The 21,494-nt window shown below is 38.3% G+C and overlaps 1 protein-coding gene across 1 annotated transcript in view; it reads right to left on the bottom strand.

Moving 5' to 3' along the window:
- LOC136032371 (xaa-Pro aminopeptidase 1-like) overlaps window positions 1–21,494 on the bottom strand; it is a 73,964-nt gene that overhangs the window by 11,117 nt on the left and 41,353 nt on the right. Inside the window, exon 8 of the mRNA XM_065712694.1 lies at window positions 3,952–4,228. Within this exon, the coding sequence (XP_065568766.1) occupies window positions 3,952–4,228 (277 nt within the window). The remainder of the gene's footprint in view (window positions 1–3,951; window positions 4,229–21,494) is intronic.

The following is a 21,494-nucleotide window of genomic DNA, read 5'->3' as shown; positions in this document are numbered from 1 at the left end:
AAGAGAGTGGATCCAGACCGGTTACGTCAATCTCGTATCTACGACATTTGCTTATTCTACCCACCAAGTTTCATCCCGATCTCTTCACTCTAAGGGTTTTCCAAAATTTCTTTCTTCCCACTCCAACTCTCCCCAATGTCACCAGATCTGGTCGAGATTTCAAATAAGATGCTCTGAGACATGAGTTTCGTCTAAATATCAAATTTCGTTAAGATCTGGTTACCTCTTCTTAAGCTAAAAACACCTCAATTTTTTCAATTTCTCTGAATCAACACCCCCCAACTCCCCCAAAAAGAGCAGATTCGTTTCAATTATGTCAATCACGTATCTAGAGGTTGTGCTTATTCTTCCCATCAAGTTTCATCCCGATCTCTCCACTCTGAGCATTTTCCAAGATTTCCGGTTTCCAAGATTTCTGTTTCTCCCCTCCAGCCCCCTATTTCCCCGGATCCAATTCGAATTGAAAATGGAGCATCTGAGACATAAGATCTTTCTATATCTCAAGTTTCATTAAGATCCGATTACCCATTCGTAAGTTAAAAATACTTCAATTTTCGCGTTTCCCTCCTCAAACTCCCCCCAACGTCACTGGATCTGGTCGAGATTTAAAATGAGAGCTCTAAAGCACAAGATCCTTCTAAATATCAAATTACATTAAGATTTGATTACCCGTTCGTAAGTTACAAATGCCTCATTTTTTTCTAATTTTTCAGAATTAACTCCCCCCCCAACTCCCCCAAAGAGAGCGGATCCGGTCCGGTTTTGTCAGTCACGCATCTTGAACTCGTACTTATTCTTCCCACCAAGTTTCATCCTGATCTTTCCCCTCTAAGCCTTTTCCAAAATTTCCCCGCCCCCCCAACTTCTCTCAATGACATTGGATCCAGTCGGGATTTAAAAAAATAGATCTGAGTAACGAGGTCCTTCTAAATATGAAATTTCATTACGATCCAATCGCTCCTCCGTAAGTTAAAAATAGCTCATTTTTTCTAACTTGTCAGAACTAACCCTCCCCCCAACTCCCCCAAAGAGAGCAGATCCGTTCCGGTTATGTCAGTCACGTATATTGGACTTGTTCTTAGCTTTTCCACCAAGTTTCACCCCGATCCCTCCACTCTAAGCGTTTTCCGAGATTTTAGATTTCCCCCTCCAATTCCCACCAATGTCACCGAATCCGGTCGGGATTAAAAATAATAGCTCTTAGCCTACCAAGTGCCATAAAAAGACAGCAATAACAAAAGACTACTTATTTTTATTAGTGTTAGCTTTATTATCTTAGAGCAAACCCAATTGATACAGACATCAAGAAAAAATTGGAATGGAGCTCTTAAAGAATTTAAGAGAATGAACAATAAGCTACATTTCAAAACAAAAGATTAAAACAGGAAGAAATCATAAATAAATATCCAGCTTTGACACCTTAAGGAAAAAGTAGCTTAAGTATCCCAGTGACGAAATAAGTTTTTGGTTCTACAGTGGACACGATTAACAATAAACATCTCTTTAAATCTTGCGATTTGGAACTGTAATTTCCAACATTTTTGCTATAATTTTTGAAGTAAATTCTTACCAATTTTGAAATCAAATTTATTTAATATTGAATTAAAAATCATCGTAATTGAAATGAAATTTCTTGAGAAAAACTAATGAGGCCAACTGTTGAACTACATTTGCTTGATAACTAAACGTCTAACAGCTGAATTGGGCGGTTCAAGTAACCTCTCAATTGTACATCCCTGGTGTCCAGTTGGATTAAAAAAAGAAGGTCTAAGTCGTGAATATGTCCTATCAATCTTGGCAAATGTGTTAATTGAAACATTTAGGATTATTACATCTTGTACGTGATGATGTGAAAGAACCCTTCAAGTTCAATAATAACTGAATTTCCATTATTAACTGCTGAATTAAGCGAGTAATTGCTGAAAGGTCTAGATTGTGAATATACCCAATCAATCCTTGCAAATGTGTTAATTGAAACGTTGAGGAATACTACATACTGCACGTGATGATGTGAAAGAACCATTCCAGTTCAATAATTACTGAATTCCCATTATTAATTGCTGAATTGAACGATTCCAATAATTCAAGTAGCATTTTAATTGAGCATCCCTGGCGTTCAGCGCTTAATAGAAACGTTAAAAATTGAAGGGGTACTATATCTTGCACGGGATCCGGGTTGCAGCGGTAGCTAGAAACATAGTAAGAGACAATCACGTCCCATACTAAGAAATACAAAAAACATAACACCTAGAGTAAGATAATCAATATCTTACCAATAGCCCACCTTGTCCAATAGCCCTATATAGGAAAATGAGTGTCCCTTGGCTTGAATAACGAAGAAAATCTATTTAATTTGCTTGAACTACGATATTCTGCATATGCGGCATTTTTTTCTTTTTCTCCTCAGCTAGCAGGGCACTGGAACATCATAGAGAGCTGTTTAACGGCTCATAAAAAATTGCAACATCTAGTGTCTTTTGTAATTACAAAAAAATTGCTTTAAAAAAAGAATCAATTTTTTACGGATAACTGCATTTTTGTACAACACTTTAGCAGAAAATCATTCCATAAGCGATCGATATTGTTCATTGTAAATTTTGATTATGTTTAGCATGGTTATAGAAACGGCTGACCTTTTTATATGAAGAATCGGTACAGTTAATTATAAATAAAGAAAATGTAAGTTTCATCGGTATCAAAACTACAGAGATATCTAAAACCTAGTAAAGAACAAACTAGAGCATATACTGGAGTTACTTAGATGTCAGATTATCTGAGGTTCATCTCTTACCATTCAAAATAAGAAAAAGCCATTGGCTTTTTCGTGTTTGTAATTATTTAAAGTAAAAAACTATCTTCTGAAAATTTATGCTATATTATGAATGAATCCAACAGTTGATAAAGCAAAAGGCAAAGGAAAAAACTGCAAGATTTTTGGAAACTTGGAGACATTGCATTATTATATAAACTTTAGGAATACTTAGGGTGTCTTAGTAACAACTTTACTTTTTGAGATTCAGGTTGCAGTGGTTAATGCAAAAGAGGCATTCGAGTCTGGTATAAACCAGCAAAAACATGCTTAAGCTCAGCAATGAGGGTTAGACTGATCTATAGTAGTACCTATCACAGCAGTTATTGACGGCTTTGTGTTAGGCTGAAATTAGCTTCACCTTATACATCATTTTGCGATTTTTTATGTACAGTGCTTTTCAGGTGGCTGTTTATACCCATGGATTTAAAAAAGAAAGAAATTTTTTTATAAGTTTGCTGAATTTTTACTAGGAATTCAAATTTGGACAAATATTGTAAATCATAATAGAATCATAGGAATCTCACCATTTCCAGAAGACTGATAGTCTTTCGTAATCACTCGGTCAAAATACCCGTTCTTCCAAAGTAATCATTTGAGTTGTGGCTGTTTTGCTTTTCTTTTCCTTTTACGGCTCTTTTTTTTCTCGGACTCCGAACCGAACCGAACGATTACTTTTAGATAGGGGATAGATGACCTGAATCTCATCGGTTCAGAACAGATGGTAGTTTTTGTAAATCGATTCGTCTGAATCGCAGTTACTTCATTCTAATTGCAAAAACCATTTTATACATCCATGCTAGTGGTCTGATTGTTCTGTTTTACTTAGTCTCTTTTCTCTTTTTAGCAGTACTACACAGTGTAACGTTCATATATTTCTCGAGAAGAGTAATAAAAAGGGCTATTTATTTGAAATCCCAGTCCAAGGCATACATTACTCCAAAATCGACAATAAGCAGCATGTGCACTTGCACTCAATTGGCTCATTGTCTCCTCCTCCCCCCGGGTCAAACCTGAGTACCCATAAAAAGGGTATGTTAGTACTTCAACCTATTGGACAACATAAACCATCTATACCAAAAACTTAAAATAAAAATTTTAAGATTTCAGTCTAGAAATTTCAAAAATTATTCATGGCTTACTTATAGTGAGCTCCAGAATCAAGTAAGAACATTTCTTCTCGAGATAGTTTTCTGCACGTCTCTTCCTTCGGTTTGTAATGAACAAAAGCGCCATTGGGTCCAGATGATGCAATCGTTGAAAAACTGAGTCCAACGAAATTTTCGTAGCTACTCCGAAATTCTCTAGATTTTTCAACAGCAGTTAGTTCGTCAACTTCACTTGAGTCCACTGTTTGTTCTAACCAGCTAAAAAATTCACAAAGTGCTGCTCCATCTCTTATGTGAGATTCCAAAATACCTGAAAATTATATATGCACATTGAAAACTTGATCTTTTACCTTTTAAAGCGATTTACTATACCCTAGATAAGAGATTCCCAAACTTAAAAATATAAATAGAATATTTTCTTGTAGTGTATTTATTCAAACACTTGATTATGAAGCTATTTATCATTATTCAATTTATATTACATTATAATGTAATAACAGTCGTATTATAATTAAAATTAGACATCAGTAACGTAGCGTAACTTCTCTAATCACAATAACAAAATGTCCTAACTTTAAAGAAAGAAACTTACTTAGTGGATTGAAAGCGAACTATCTATTTTTGGCTTCAGTTTTGCTAGGAATAACCACAAATCTCCACGTTCTGCATCTTTTCTTTGTCAAAAGTTTTGAACGATGGTTTGTAACGAAACTGAAACTTTTTCGATAAGACAGGACGAGTGAAACGCTATCAAAAGCTTTACCGTAATTCCCCGCAGTCCAGGACACTTTTTTGTTGATTTCAGTCTGCAGTCAAAGCACAGATTTTTTCAAATTTCACCTTAAGCTCTTTGTTATTGCTAAGACTGAACAGCCCCTTTTATGGCATCACAATATGCACTTTCCGTTTCGTCGAATAGATTTTTGATCCATGGTGGTATTCCCATCGTCAGAATATTTTCAAATCTGATTTTGAGTTAATCATGCAGCATGATTAAACCGTGAACGCGTGTCTGAATAACATCATAGAAGCATTTTGCCTGTGACAAGTTTGAAAACCAGAAATATTTACGGTGATATTTTGCTTCATAAACTTCCTTTCTTTTTCATGCAATTTTAAAATTACACCATTTAATTTTTTTTTAATTGAGGCTTCCTCATTGTAATTGTAAGTTAATGACATTACATTTTTTGAACAAATCTGTCAAGTACACTAAGTCTGCTATTAAAGTCATTAAATAAAAAAAAACAAGTTTTTTTTTAACTGAAAGTAAGAAGCGACATTAAAACTTAAAACGAACAGAAATTACTTCGTATATGAAAGGGGCTGCTTCCTCATCAACGCCCCTCTCTTTACGCTAAAGTTTAACGCTTTCTCTCAACTCTTCTTTTTAAAACAGTAAAACAATTTAGCGTAAGAAGCGGGGCGTTGATGAGGAATCAGCCCCTTTCATATACGAAGTAATTTCTGTTCGTTTTAAGTTTTAATGTCTCTCCTTACTTTCAGTTAAAAAAAGGTTGTTTTTTTTTATTTAATTTCTGAACGTTTTTAATCAATGCATCTTTTGATTTTGGCTCTCCGCAGAGGAATAATTAAACCGAAATTTGCATATTTTTTTTTTGCTAAGTGGCTTTCTCATAGTTTTGATCGAATGATTTTGAGAAAAAAAGGAGCGGGGGACGAAGCCTAGTTACCCTCGTAACTTCCGAATTAACTTTTGTAACGAACTTCCATATTCGTATGTTTTTATTACAAATATGAGGGGGTTCAACCCATCGTCAGTACCTCGCTCTTTACACTAAAGCCGTAAAATAAATAGTTGAAATTAATAAAAATACTTTAGCGTAAAGAGCGAGGTATTAGGAGGAGGCGAGCCCTTCATATGCGTAATAATTTCCGTTCGTTTTAAGTTTTAATGCTGCTCTTTACTTCCAGTTGAAAAAAACTTTTTCATATTTATTTTTTCATTGTTTTTTTTTTAAATAATGCTAGAAAATCCTGCGCTGCCTTCATGGAAATTTTCTTCCCCCATGACAAATTCCTCGATGGAAAGTTTCCCCAACATATCCGCCTCTTCTTAACCCTGCCCCCAACCAAAAAATCCCCCTGAAAACGTCTGTACACTTCCCAATAACCATTACTATATGTAAGCACTGGTAAAAGTTTGTATCTTGTAGCCCCTCCCACGGGGACTGTGGGGGAGTAGGTCGTCCCCAAAGACATAGTTATAAGGTTTTTCGACAACGCTGAATAAAATGGCTATCTCAGAATTTTGATCCGTTGACTTTGGGAAAATAATTAGCGTGGGAGTGGGCCTAGGTGCCCTCCAATTTTTTTTCGGTCTCTTAAAAAGGGCACTAGAACTTTTCATTTCCGTTAATAATGAGCCGTCTCGCAACATTCTAGGACCACTGGGTCGATACGATCACCCCTGGGAAAAAACAACAAAAAAACAACAAACAAACAAACAAATAAACACGCATCCGTGATCTGCCTTCTGGCAAAAAATACAAAATTCCACATTTTTGTAGATAGGAACTTGAAACTTCTACAATAGGGTTCTCTGATACGCTGAATCTGATGGTGCGATTTTCGTTAAGATTCTATAACTTTAAGTGGGTGTTTTCACCTATTTTCTAAAAGCAGGCAACTTTTTTCAGGCTCGTAACTTTTGATGGGTAAGACTAAACTTGACGAAACTTATATATTTAAAAACAGCATTAAAATACAATCCTTTTGATGTATCTATTGGTATCAAAATTCCAATTTTTACAGTTTTGGTTACCATTGAGCCGGGTCGCTCCTTATTACAGTTCGTTACTACGAACTGTTTGTTCAGGTTTTCTTTTACCTCTGGATCATTACTTTCCAGAAACTCTAAAACTAATTTGAATATTGAGTAAAATCTTTTTAACCAAGCACTTTTCAACAACCAGCGCACTTCAGTATGCAAGGGCAGTCGTTGGAAGTCTTATGATTTTCATTGTACATTGCCCAAATAAGAGGGTATTCAATGCATTGCTTCATATTTTACTATCTGGAATTTTGTTGACTAAGTACTGCATTTTTATTTAATCTGAAAACTAGCAGAGGGGGCAATTATCAAACAAGACACGGAAGTTGTTCAGCATTAAAAGAATCAAAATGTAGAATGTAGATTCAATTCATACTTGACATTTCATTTTCAAGCACACCTTATCTCTAAACGGGAACAGAAACCGTCAGACAAATTCATGAGAACGAGGGGGAGGGGGGTCAAAATATTTTTTCAGAATATAGGGGAAGAAACTTGTTGTTTTTCTTACTATATTTTCCAAGAAAATACCAAGACAACATTTTTTCAGTGAAAATTCGAAATGGTACATTTCAAAATCTAAGGCGGCCAAAAAGATATAGAGAGAGGCAAGTGTGTTATTGGCAATAAAGACAGTTCTGAACAGGTTTACGGAAGGTTATCATCAGGTTTTACAGGACTAACAATAGGACTATCAATGGTTTTAGAGGCCACCCTTTACTTGACTGCAAAAGTTGAATAACAGGGTTTCCATTTGTCACCTGATTTTAAAAGACGAAATCGCAAAAAGAGGTGAAAAGTGGACACATATAAAGAACTTTGTACCTCTATCTGCATTAGTCTTTAGTAAAGTAGAGAGGGGAGCAAACATAAAAAAGAATCAATAAATGAAAAAACATGAGGATAGTTGGTGAGATAAACATTTACAGTGACATAAGACAATACGCTTATTTTGGGCAAATTAGTTGAGAGAATTAACTATAATGGGGGAGACTATACAATAACGACAAAGTGGTTATTTTGAAGAGAAACAATTATATAGGAACATGGGCAGTAACCGGTGGGTCACTACCTAGGGGTTCAGGAGGCGGCCCTTATGTTTCCTCTGCAGAAGTTGAATGAATAAGGTTGAATGCAGGTTTTCTATTTGTCCCACGATGAATTATATTTGCTCCTCAACAGTAGCCTTTAGCCGAATATAGGAGGAGCAAATTTAAAAAACAATAACACAATTAATCAAATAAACATTACGGAAATACTTCCAAAAAACTTTAACAGTGACAAGAAAACATACACTTTATTGTGGAAAATAAATTTTAAATATTTTCCCCACGGTAGAAGTAAAAAAAACAAAAAAAAAAACAAATAGCTACATTAAACTGAGGGCGAACAAAAAATAAATTCAAATAATAATTCAAGCTCAAAATGAACATAAATTTCTATTAATAAATAAGCAAAACCTGCAAAAAAAAAATCAGAGGCAATGCTCTAATGTTGCCAATAGCAAAGGGTCAAAAGCCATCAATGTATTATTTATTTATTGTTTTTTTTTTCCAGGCCAGCTTCATAAAGAAAAGATGGCCCCTAAGTGGCTTTTGAGCAATAAATATCTATGTATCTACAGAAAAGTTGGCCACAAAAGCTTTGGAAGGAACTCATTCGACTGGAAATAGAAACTTTTAGGGCCCCTTTCAAGAGGTCATTTGAATATGAGAGAAGTAAAAAACTAGAGAAGCATTTAGAGGTAGAGGTAAGAATAAAGAAAGGAGGATTCCTCCAGCTGAAAGTTGGCTAGATTATTTAAAGGAAACGGAGAGGCAAGGGCATAGAGGATTAGATGAAAATGTTGATCTAAGGAACATAGTAGGTTTAGAAAGCCAGCGGTCAGATAGACCTTTTACAGAAGAAGATCAAGAGCTTTTCTTAGCCTGTATTCCAAGATTTTTGAGAGGTCGATCATAACAAGGAACAGATGGAATACCAGCAATAATTTGAAAGTGGACACGGGTTTGGGCAATACCAATGATAGGGATTATTTTTTTAAAGTTGATAGAGGCTCCCCAATGGCCAGAACAATGGGTTACGTCAATAGTGGTACCCCTCTTAAAAAAAGAAAACCCAGAAGAACACGGGAATTATAGGCTTATAACACTAGGGAACACATTAAGCAAGCTATTCTCAATAATTTTGTGTTTAAGGCTAGATAAATGGTTGAAAAGAGGAAAAAGACTAGCGGATGTTGAAATAGGATTTAGAGAAAATAATAGTCCACAGACCAGGTGTTTATTTCACATAGTTTAATTAGGAAATATACTAGGAAAAAAGGGAGATGAGCTGTTTGTATCGTTTCTACACCTCAGAGGGGCGTTTGATGGAGCTGATAGGGAATTATTGATGTAAAGTTTATTAGAAATAGGGCTGCCGAGAGCATTTGTAATGATTATAGTTAAAATGTATTTGGCAGTGAGGGTAGTTGAGAGGGTTGGTAGACGAATATCGGGGTATTACAAGGAGGACATGAGTGAAACAAGGATGCACTTTCTCTTCTAGGCTATTCTATCTATATATTAATGATACAGAGGAATATCTAAATCATAAAAAGGCACCAAGTGTCAAGTTGTTTACATCTAATAGGATTTTATTACTACATGACATAGTAATACTTGTATCTAGTAAGGAAAATCTTCAAAATCTTCACTTAGCTTCAGAGTACTTTAAGGAAAAATGGTTAGCTTTGAATATAAATAAGTCGGTAGTTATGATGTTTAGGACTAGCAGGAAAATAGGAGGGCTAACATTTAGCTATAGAGGGGAGGAAATGAAAAACTGAAGATTTAATTATTTAGGAATTAAGTTAATGGCTAACGGACATTGGAAGAGGCATATAGAAGATATCGCAATTAAAGGGAATAGGCTAATGGATATGTTCTTCAGAAGTAGTATTAAGGAATTAGGCCTAAATGATATTAAGCTCCAGAAGAGAATGTTTAAGGGAAGGTTGATTTCAATAGTGCATTATGGATCAGAATTGTGGGGTGTGAGAAAGGAATGGGACTAGAAAGGATTCAGCTTAGGTATTTAAAGAGACTGTAAAGTTTAAATGATAGGTTTAATAGTCTAGTAATAAGAGGAGATTTAGGCCTTGACACCCTTAGGAATAAAAGACTAGTAAAAATGATTAAGTTTTGGGAAAGGATAACATCATTGCCTGAAGATAGATTAGTTAAGTAGGATACAGAGAAATGACAAAGGATAATAGAAAAGATTCATGGCCAAATCAGATAAGAAAAATTTTGAATAGTTGTGCGAGGTCAAGAATTTGGAATCAAGGGATAGGCATAGGAGGAGAAGTATGATCCGTGGGAAGAGGTAAAGATTGTACTGCGAGAACAGGAAAATGAAGATAAAGACTATTTTATGATTGCACATGGTAAAGAATGTGAGTAAAGGCTCTTTTCCTATTTCAAAAGTTTGAGTTTTCGGGGGTAATAGCTACGTCTGTGGAAAAAATGAAGATATGGAGATCCAGTTATGGCAGGCAAGTCAGACCGCGCGTGTACGTGGAGGTCAAAGAGGTAAGGGGAGAGGAATACTATTTTAAAGCGGGATTTAAGGGGAAGAATATAAGGTGGGTCATTTCAATAAGGGGTAATATTATGCCTTTCGATGAAAGAAGGAAGTATTTGGGGAGGTTTAAGTCACAGAGGGTCCCATATTTTTGCCCAATGTGCAGAGGAAATGAGGACTTAGAGCACTTTATGTGCAATTGTAAGGAGTTAAAGGATTTGAGGGTTGAAACTTTTGGGATTGGGGTAAATGGGAAAGATTGGACGGTTGAAATTTTAAAAAGTAAGTATAAAGTGGATATTAAGAATGTGGGAAGGTAAGTGCGTATAGTCATGCAGCACAGAGGGAGATTTTTGGAGGGTGGACTATAGGCGGGACAAGAAAAGAATGTTGAAATTTATTTTATGTGGTGTGCTTGAAGCATGTCTTTTTTTTATGTAACCATTATCCATGTAGCTCTAAAACATTTAAAATATATCGATCACGTGTGTGACATTTTGTTTAATTGTGTGAGGCTTATGGCATTATGTGCCGTTTTTTGTTTTTCTTTTCTTTTCGCAATTGTTATACTTTTTCATAGTTATTATTATATACCCTGTTATGTGAGTTAGTATCGTTTGGTATTATTTTGTATTATTATTTGTTTTTTTTTGCCGTGGCCCTTAGTGGCTTTTATTGAAATAAATATCTATATATTTATCTATGTATCCATCTATCTTATCTATCTATAGAAAAGATGACCATAAAAGCTTTGGAAGGAACTGATTCGACTGAAAATTGAAACTTTTAGTCCCTTTCTAAGAGTCAAGACTGAGTGGAAAACAACCCTTCCCAAGCCTCTTTTTAGCCACCCTGCCCTCCCCCAAATACATCTGATAAAATCGGTAATTGGTCTTAGTTCAAAACAGACTAAGGTCAAACAACTATACTTTTATAGAACTATACAACTATGGCATTTCGCATCACTAGCCCTAGGGCGAGGGCTATTGGCTACGTAAGCTCAGATGTAATATTTGATATCGTGAAAACGGGAAAAGTTCGATCCTGGGTCTCAAAAATGCTAAAGGGTATTATGCTGAAATTTTCAGCTAGTTTTGAGGGGGATGTCCAATAAAGTCAAAACACACTATGTACTTGCTGTCTGTCAAAAGGGTGGATCAAAAATATCTAAGGACTGGCTAGATGAAACGTTCAGGACACACATTGAGGGGAATATTAAATAGCAATTGGATGGCGACTTTTCTAGAGCCCAGTCCCTCCCAAACAATGGTAAAATTTTTGAAAAACCAAGTTTATTCAAAATAATCCAAAGGCCAATCAATTATGCCTCTGAAGATGCCATGTTCCCCAATGCGATTTGAGGATTGTTTACGAACATTATTTATCGTCGAAAATATCGAATTTTAATTTGTACAATATTTTTCAGATTGAAAGGTTATTTCCTACTAATTTAAGTCGAGAGAGAAAGAAAATGACTATATAATTTAGTCTCATATTTACACCCTAAATAAGGTCGGACGGGAAGCGGAAGGATAAGAAATAGGAATCTGAATTTGTGCAGTATTCACACAGAAATAAAAACTACAATGTTAAGAAAAATTTTCTTAATAAAATATCAGAAATTGCTTGAAATCACCCGTGCAGAAATAGCTTTTTTCAGGGGAAAGAGGGAGAAAAGGGGGTAAGATCTCAAATTTCAACTCATGAAATATTTCCTGGATTGAAAGGTCGTTTCCTATTAGTTCAAGTCCAGAGAGACCGTAAAGGTCATTGGGATGGAAAAATTCTATCGTTTAGCACCCTGTACCCATCTAAGCGAGGTCAGAGTGGGATGCAAAATCGAAATCTTCAAGTGTGGAGTATTCGTAAACAAATGAACACCAAAATGTTCGGAAAATTCACTTTATAACATATTTAGAATCTCTGGAAATCGCCCGTGCAGAAATAACTCTTGTTCAGGGAAAAGAAAAGGAGACGATTAAAAATCTCGAATTAATTAAAGTCATTTCACACTATTTACAGTCCAAGGAGACCAAAACTAATGTCAGAATCGAACAGTTTCCTCATTTAGTACCCCATTTCCCTAAGCGAGGTCAGAGGGGGTAAAAATACCATTTGTGGTATACTTTGATCTGAACAGTATTTCACTGAATTCCCATCCTCACAAAACCAAATCTGAACTGATGATTCTTCTCTTTTATTCTGAGCCCAATTTCGTCAAGAGTCCCCTTTTCACAAATACCCTCTCTTCCCCAATGTATATTCAGCCCCAAGTGACCACTACCTTAACTTTAAACCACATTCAAACATAGACTACACCATCTAATGTCATTCAATGACGTGTAGCCATGTCTTCTCATATTCATTCAAGAGGAAAGATCGTGCAGTGACTTTTACCGCAAAATATTCACCAGTGGCAAAGGGTGAAGTGATTCAAATAGACACTTCACTGTTATTTCAATTGCTCTGTGCTGTAGCATCAACAGATGGTTCGGACACCTGATTTCGTCAGGTGTCCCCCGTTCACAAACATCCACTCTTTTCCAGTGTATACTACTTTAACTTTAAACCCCATACAAACATAGACTGCACCATCTAATGTCATTTAATGACAGGTAAATGCATCTTCTCATATTCAGTTAACAGGAAAGACCGTGCACTGAATTTGACCGCAAAACATTGATCAGTGGCAAACAGAGAAGTCATTCAAATAGACAATTCATTATTATTTCAATGGCTTGGTGCTGTAGCATCAACAGATGGTTCGAATCTGCCTGACATGCCCAAAAAAGAGCTATCGACATTCTAATCTACCCTATTCGAGTCTGATGAAGCCATAAATACGGCATATAAGGCTGCCCTTGCAGCAGACATATAGAACCAGCGAAAACCTAAGGTTGAACTAATATCAACAAAAACAAGCCGCTATGTCGCGGATGGGGGTTGGCTACCTCATTGGGTAGAGGAGGGTGCTCTATCAACTTTCAGAGAGGAAGCTTCTTCTTACATAGTCTTTGTACAGAAGCATTTCGCACTACCTAACATTTTTACGGCTATTTTTAGTGGACCAACCATCGAAGATCACGCCTATCGAAAGCCAAAAAAAGAAAAACAGTGCCTTACCATCAGTTTCACTTCTTCCAAAAATTTCACTTTTGCTCAAAAGAAAGAAGACTTTCTCTCAAAATCAGACAGGAAGTCAAATATCATAAATCTGATAGCTGGGAAACTTGTGGAAGCTAGGCGCCGAGCACAAAAAAGTGATGGTGATACACACTTTTTCATTGCAAAAACTGTACTTGCTTCAGCCGGGAAAAGGGTGATATACTTGTTTGGAAATGACACTGTCTTGTTGTTCTTGCTGATACATAATGCAAACTCCCAGATAGAACCCCATTTCTCCAGACTAGAGTTTCTGCTGACTCTGCAAACATTTTTGATATCTACTATCTGAATACGAAGCTACCTTCAGAGGTTGCAAAGTCACTGTTGTTCGTTAACACCTTTTCAGGACGTGACAATACTTTGCAATTGCGTAATATTTGCCAAGCTTGAGTGCTGAACACAACAGTTGAGAAAAGGTTTTTTGAGGCCAGTCAGATGTTTTACTGCTCTTCGTCGATCAAGGAAGAACTGATTGTGGCAATCATGGATCCTTATCTGAACACCGACACCATCTTTTCATATCCAAAGTACCCACTGAAGCTAGTTTCGTCGACTCCAAACACTTACCGCCCACAATTACTGCTTCAAAGTACCGCTACCTGCATGTTTGATTTCAAATGATGACATGGTTGCGTTAAGCGACCGCTTTACTGCAGATGTAAAGATGTCTGTTACAACCTTCGATGCACTTGCAAAAATAACAACCCTTTCTGCACTTTTGCTTTTAGCCAGTACCATGCAACAGGCTTCCTCTCCGTCTCTTTGGACAGTTATGGTCTCGATAACCAATGTGATTAAGCCGAATTTTGGGTTTTATCCAATATCTTTTTAATTAAAACTAAGTTGCCATTGAAATGTTCCTGTGTGCTTTTTTCTGCTTTAGTTTTAACTTTTCATACTTTTTCACAATAAGAACGGAATTTGTAAAATCCAGGAACCAAGATAAAAATGGCAATCTTGTGATGTCCTTATCGGGCCCCAGTGCTAAAGAGCAAGGTTGGCGACGAAAAAGAGATGGGGAGAAGCAAGACAGACCTTAAAAAAAAAACTCAAAGAAAATCTTCTGTTTAGACTTGCACCCGTTAGTGCTGAAAAAACAAGGAAGAAAATTCCAGCAAAAAATATTGCTGGAAGTAAAATTAACCCTTCCCTCTCAACCTCTTTAGTCAGGTTGGGACTAATAGAGAGGCCCATTATTAGTTCATACATGAATTCAAATTCTGATTAATGATTTATTCTTCTTCCCCCTTACAGGTAAAACCTCAGCTAGAACTGACAAAGATTTACAATTAGTTTCCGAAACTTGGGTATTGACTGATGCAAGTGTATTCAGAAAAAAGTCAGTGTTTTTCATTTTTTTCAATCACAAAAAAATTCACAAGAAACTAAGAAACAAAAACACGATCAACAGAAACTGAGATAATTGCATTTTACACTGTCCCAAACAAAGTTTTTACATAAAAAAACGAGACTATATTATGTTTATTGTGTTGCGAGAGCAACACTTTGGTTTTGTCGTGGTTTTTTTTTTTTTTTTGTTCCTAGCACCCCGATTTCAGCTTATTCCTAGAAAGTGGTAAGGGTCTAACCTCTGCGGTTTTTACAGAAAGTGTGGACCTTAGGCCGGATTGATGAATATGACTTTACATTTTGGAAAGCTTCGTAGAAGTCTTGCCTGGGGCCAAAAAGGATGGTTTTTGCTTGTCCTTGAGCCAGAGCCTATAGTGTGTGAAGTGAAGAGGATTTGTATAGCCTATGTCAGAGAGGACTATCTGAAGTTATGCAGCCAAGCTTTCGTTTCATCAAACCATGTTTCTGCTTTCGAGTGGAAAGCTCCGTTCTAGCAGGCAAGCAGGCAGGCACCAGTTTCAAATTGAAGATGGACTAAAATCTATAAGTGTTAAATATATGCAACAGTTACCCTGCCCCACAGCTAATATATCTTCTTTGAGTGATAAATAGAAAAATTTAGAGAAGCAAAAAAGCGGCATTTTCCCACGGGTCCGAAAGTGCTGCTATCTATTGTTTCTACCCATTTCTGTTCGTGATTTCAGCTGAGTTTATCATTCGGTTTTTCGCACTTGGGATTGCGGTAGAGAAATGGTATCAGATGTGCCTCTTAAACTTTAAAAGTTCTCTCATTGCTAAAGAAATTAGAGTTTATCCTTTGCTCCTTTCTAAGTGATGACGTTAGAAAGTTGGCCTACGGCAAAAAAGTCAACTTTTGAACTAAGACAGATAGATTTTTTTTTTCGACGGCACTCGATAGCTTTTGATGAGCTGATCAAAGTATATGTCATCCATTTTTTTGTACGAAAATTCCTTCATGAGATATACCAGTTTGAAAGTTTAAAGGGGTTGACAACTTCAGTAGTAAGGTACACACTGAAACCAAAAATAGGCCGATACCAATTGTGAGACATATAGGGGAGTTATAAGCAACAGTCGGCTGTTAGCTCATAATCATCCTCGGCAATGAGGGGTTCGCAACTCTTACTAGTTGGTGTACCTATTTTTTGTTTCCGTTGTATTTGATGGTAAGACCTATTTGGTTCCAGTGGTAAGACATGTAGGGGACTTGTAAGTAATAATCGGCTGTAAGGCTACAATCATCTTTAGCAATGAGGAGTTTCAACTTTTGCGAGTTGGTGTACCTAGTATGTATTTTAGCATCCTTACAGATTAACAACTTCAGCGTTTAGTCGCAGCGAGGAAACAAAACCAAAGTGTTGCTCTCGCAACACTTTACTCGGCGAAGCCGAGCAAAGGTTGCCGCAACACCTCACGTTGCCCATGCAACGTAGATCTAGTCTTTCACTATAAAAGTTGTGATTGCCCATATTTCATCAAAGAAAATTAATTGCATGTATAAATAAAGAAGATGAATGAATTGGAGGCGAATAAATTTCGTTCAAAATGAGGCAGACTCTGTCTGCTGACCACGTGCCTCTGGATATGGGATCTCTCCCTAACTAAACACTCCGATCTGGGCGGCCGCAACCTTACGTGGTGGGTGGAACCCATCCCGGGAATCTTACCCATGTTTAACCTAGCTCTAATCATATTCCGGGCCTAGGGTCGGTTGGGCTAGCGACCCTCCACCCAAAAATCAAATGCTACGAAAAGTGAGAGCATAGCCTCGGACCCAGACTACTTTTTCCGATCTCGGCCATCGCGCGTCAACGGACATGCTGACGACGTCAAAAAGACTGACAGACTAAACCTTATGAACCAAAGGGGGCTACGAGCAGCCACCTGGAATGTCTGGACTTTGAAAGCACCTGCGTCAAAGATTCTACTCTACGAAGAACTTCGCAAGAATAAAGTGTCGATTCCGGGTCTTACAGAAACCCGTCATACCAGAAGCGGAGAAGAGCGAGTAGGTAACGGTGACTCGCTGCTCTGGTCTACAGGAAGCAGGAGAAAGTATGGCGTTAGCCTTGCGCTAAACATTGTAAGAAAGGTCTTACTTTTGCACGAAGCCGTATCTGACAGATTAGTGAAGGCCCGCTTTGGACACAAACATGGCAAGATGACTGTCTTCGTATGCTATGCCCCCACCAACGATTCTGATGATGTGACTAAGGAGAATTTCTACTCTGATATGTCCAAATTCCTTGCGACAGTGCCCCCTCCCAATGATATTACTGTTCTCCTCGGCGACTCCAATGTGAAAGTGCACGACGATATGGGTGTTTGGCGCGGCAAAATTGGTCCTGCTTCACCCGACTCACTAAAAGACAATGGGCTAAACCTACTTGAACTGTGCGGATATTACGACCTTTGCATCGCATACACCCACTTTCAACGTAAAACTATCCACCAGTACACGTGGTATAGTAAAGACGGTCGCACAAAGAAGATGATTGACTACGTTATTATCTCTAAGCGTTGGAGATCTTAGATGAAGAACTGGAAAACTTACAGATCAGCAGACCATTACACATACAGACCAGACCATAGGCTTGTGTGCGCCGATTTCCGGCTTCACCTCCATGCGTAACGATCGGAAAGAAGACCCGTCTCCGCAGACACTGGGAAACTAAAGGAACCAGATACTTGCCATAAGTATAGCATTGAGCTATCGAATCGCTTTGAGCCCGTTGCCTCACTTAATAGCAGCGAAGATCTCTGGAAGCATTTTAAATTGCAGACCAGCGAAGCAGTACAACTAGTATTAGGCAAGTGGATTTACCCAAAGAAATCGCGGCTAACTTATGAAACACTGCAATTCATAGAACAAAGACAGAAGGCAAGGCTTCTTGGGGACGTGACTACACATCAATACCTCAATGAAGTGCGGAATAGACTCATTCATCGGGACAGAACCCAGTTTGTTGCAAGGAAAGCCGATGAAACCGAAATAGAAGCAAAAAAGAAAGACATGGGTAGCCTATTCAATCATCTCCGAGATCTCACAGAAAATAAAGCTCCTACTTTGGGCCCCGTCCTGTCAAGGGATGGGACACTTCTTTCTGATGAAGATTCATGTCTTGAATGGTGGGAGGACCAGTTCTGCTTGCTTGCTCCTCAACAATAATAGCCCGTCTCTGCCTCCTAATGATAGTCCCAGCTAACCAAGCAGTCAAAGACCTGAAACAGATGCTCCTCCAGACGAGCCTTTCAGCCGCTCAGAAATCAAATATGCAGTAAAAAGGCTCACGAATCATAAAGCTGCTGGTATTTGAGGCTTAAGCTCATAGCTGCTAAAATATGGAGGTCCTGCAATGCTCCTGTTTCTCCCTCCAATGCACCCTGTTCTCTACAATCTGGCAAACGGAGATCATTCCCGAGGATTGGCGGAAGGGTGTCATCATCCTCTTATGGAAGAGGAACGGTTCAAGAAGCGACTGCTCCAACTACTGGGGAATAACCCTACTGTCAGTCCCCGGTCCTACTGGATCGTTTTCAATGGTCCTGCTGGATGGATGTCGGAATATCATTTGAAAAATCTGGCAACCAGAGCAAGCTGGTTTTATGTCGGACCGTTCAAACATCGAGCAGATTTTCACAGAGTTCCAACAGAAAGCATTTATTGCCTTCGTCGACTTCCGTGCTACATTCGACTCAGTCGATCGAGAAGCTCTTTGGTGGATTCTAGAGTTGACTGGCCTACCCGAGAAATATTGCAGACTTCTCAAGGTGCTGCACCATGAGACGGAGAGCAGTATATAAGTAAACGGCCACCACAGCCCGTTCTTTCAAATAACGACAGGAGTGCGCCAAGGAGGTGCAGCGGCCCCAGAGCTCTTCAATGTTATGATAGATTACATTATGACAAAAACCCCTTCACGTCTCAGCTTTGGGCTCCAATCGGAGATCATGCCATGACGGATGCTCATAGTACCGGTGACTTGGCCATTCTGGTGGACTCCATGGAGGAGCTCCTGGAAGCGCACCGAATTCTACGAGAAGGGGCTGCTAAACTAGGAAAACAAATAAACTGGAACAAAACTAAAATTCTGGCCATAGACCCGTCTTCTCCTACTGTTAACTCTACAGTTAGCCTGGACAGCACCACTGACATCGAAGTTGTTCAAGAGTTCACCTACCTGGGCTCCACAATTTCTTCAGATGGCTCGCTTCTGCCCAAGCTGCAAGCGAGATTATTCAAAGCGTCTTCTGCCGTGGGAAGACTGAACCGTTACCTCTGACGAAAACCAAACATCAGTCGTACAACGAAACAGCGGATCTTCAATACCCTAGTCAGCTCTGTGATGCTTTATAGATTTGAGACATGGCAAGCATCAGCTGACCAGCTTGTGATGGAAATCGAAGTTTTTCAGTTGAAGAGAAACTTGTTTCAGTGAGGAGGGTTGAGGGCCTACGATGGTCCGATTTCGTCAGCAATAAGAAGCTTCTGCAGCTCACAAAGCAGTCTTTGTTTTCGACTCAAACAGCCGAGCAAACCTTACGATGGTTCGGGCACCTGCTTCGAATGCCACCGCATCTACCCGTAAAGACGATCTACGACTTTGACCCTATCAGAGCCGGTTTGAAGCAACCTCGCAGTCGACCAAAAAACGATAGTAAACACCAGACCAGGCAAAGCGTAAATACTCGCCATGGATCGAAGCGGATGGAGGAGGCAGACGTCACCCTGTACGCCAAGCAGCACACGGCAGGAGACATAATTCAAAATAAGTCAAGTAAGTAAAGAAGGACAAACATTCTCTTACAGAGAAGAAAAGCCAATCGTCAACAAAGAACAACCATAAATTACATGTCATTATTTTGTGTTTGAAAACAGACAAATGACAAAGGATGAAGCCTCTAGGCATTATAATGCATATAATCAAGATGTCAGTGGAGCTCTTCGAGAGGAGCTCATGGAGCTTTCGAGATTTGCTGAGCGTGGGAATACCCACCCCTCCTCCTGAGTCTTTTGATTTCCCTTTGATATCAGAGTCCCAGGTGTTTTTCAAATTAAAAAGGCTTAAAAGAACAAGCATTACCCCTGTAGATATTCCCATTGATCTCATCAAAGCATTTCCAGATTATCTTAGTGGCCCCATAACACTCCTTTTTAATCAGGTGACAAAAACAGGTGAGTATCCATCAATTTGGAAAAATGGGTTCATTACACCAATACCAAAAAAAGATGCGCCCAATGATTTTTCGGGTGTCCGACCGATCACTATGACACCCATTTTTAGCAAAGTGTATGAAAGTTTTGTTGCAGCATGGCTGAAAGACCGTATTCTGGACAAAATTGATCCAAGGCAGTTTGGAAATATGCCAAACACATCTACATCTCATTACTTAGTAAGTATAATTGACAGTATTTTGCAAAAACTCGATGAACCAGATTCTTGGATTAATCTTATTGCAATAGATCTAAGAAAAGCTTTTGATTTAATTTGCCACAAAATTCTTGTAAAAAAACTTCTTGGACTAGGTGTAGATTCATTCCTTGTACGTTTAATTGCTAGTTTTCTTTCTGGTAGATGTCAACGGACAAAATATAAGTCCACCTACTCCGACCCACTGCCCATTTTTTGTGGAGTTCCCCAAGGTACCCTCTTGGGACCACTTTTGTTTCTTGTCATAATAAATGATTTGGCAACAACACTGGACGATCGCTGGAAGTATGTCGACGATCTGTCGCTCATTGAATGTTGTCGGAAAAACCTACCAAGCAGAGCAGGTTCATTAATGAAAGATATATGTCAAGAGGCAAAGGTGGACAAAATGACTGTCAACTTTGATAAATCTGTAATTTTAACATTTTCTTTTTTAAAATCTGCGCCAGTTTTTAATCCACCTATTCCCAGCGCCAGTCACGTGACCGAAATTAAACTGCTCGGCGTTCATATCACTTCAGATCTGAAGTGGAATAAACATGTTGATGGCATGTTAAAAAAAGCTAATTTGGCCATCAGGTCTCTAAAGTTGTTGGCTCGCCATGGAATCCCTGCACCACACCTCCTACGCATCTATTTCTCTTTTATACGTTCCACACTTGAATACTGTTGCCCTGTATGGCATTTCGGGCTGACTAGGGAACAGTCGGACCGGGTTGAGAGGGTGCAATACCGTGCCCTCCTAGTAATCTCAAAAGCCCCAAAAATACCGTACATATCCCTCCTTAATCAGTTTCAACTTCAAACCCTTCAATCTCGTCGTTTAAAACTAGCCCTATCCTTTGGTAATAAAATTTTGTCCAGCCCTATACACCGAAATATCCTTCCTCCCCAACATCAACCGGCACGGGTAAGGCCACTCAGGGCCGTTGCAGAGCCTGTACCAAAACTTCAACCTGTGACTGTGTCACATGCTCGTTATGAGCTTAGTTTTGTGCCCTCGTTTGTTAAGTTGTTTAATGCTGGATCGACTTTTTAATCCGGATTATTGTTGTTAATTGTATTATTATAATTTTGTGTATATTTGTTGACTTATTTTCGTGTGTATGTGACAATTATTATTGTTAATTGTGTATATTATTAATTTTGTGAATGTTAATTTTGACTTGTCGACGAATTTTTGTGTGTGTATGACAATAAAAACTAATAATCGGCTCTGTCCGTCGAATGTTTTTTAAATAAAATGA

Source organism: Artemia franciscana, chromosome 1 (assembly GCF_032884065.1).
Source record: "Artemia franciscana chromosome 1, ASM3288406v1, whole genome shotgun sequence".
NCBI classification, from domain to species: domain Eukaryota; kingdom Metazoa; phylum Arthropoda; class Branchiopoda; order Anostraca; family Artemiidae; genus Artemia; species Artemia franciscana.
The sequence above is the reverse complement of the archived record's forward strand: the minus strand, read 5'-3'. Positions and strand labels throughout refer to the sequence as shown.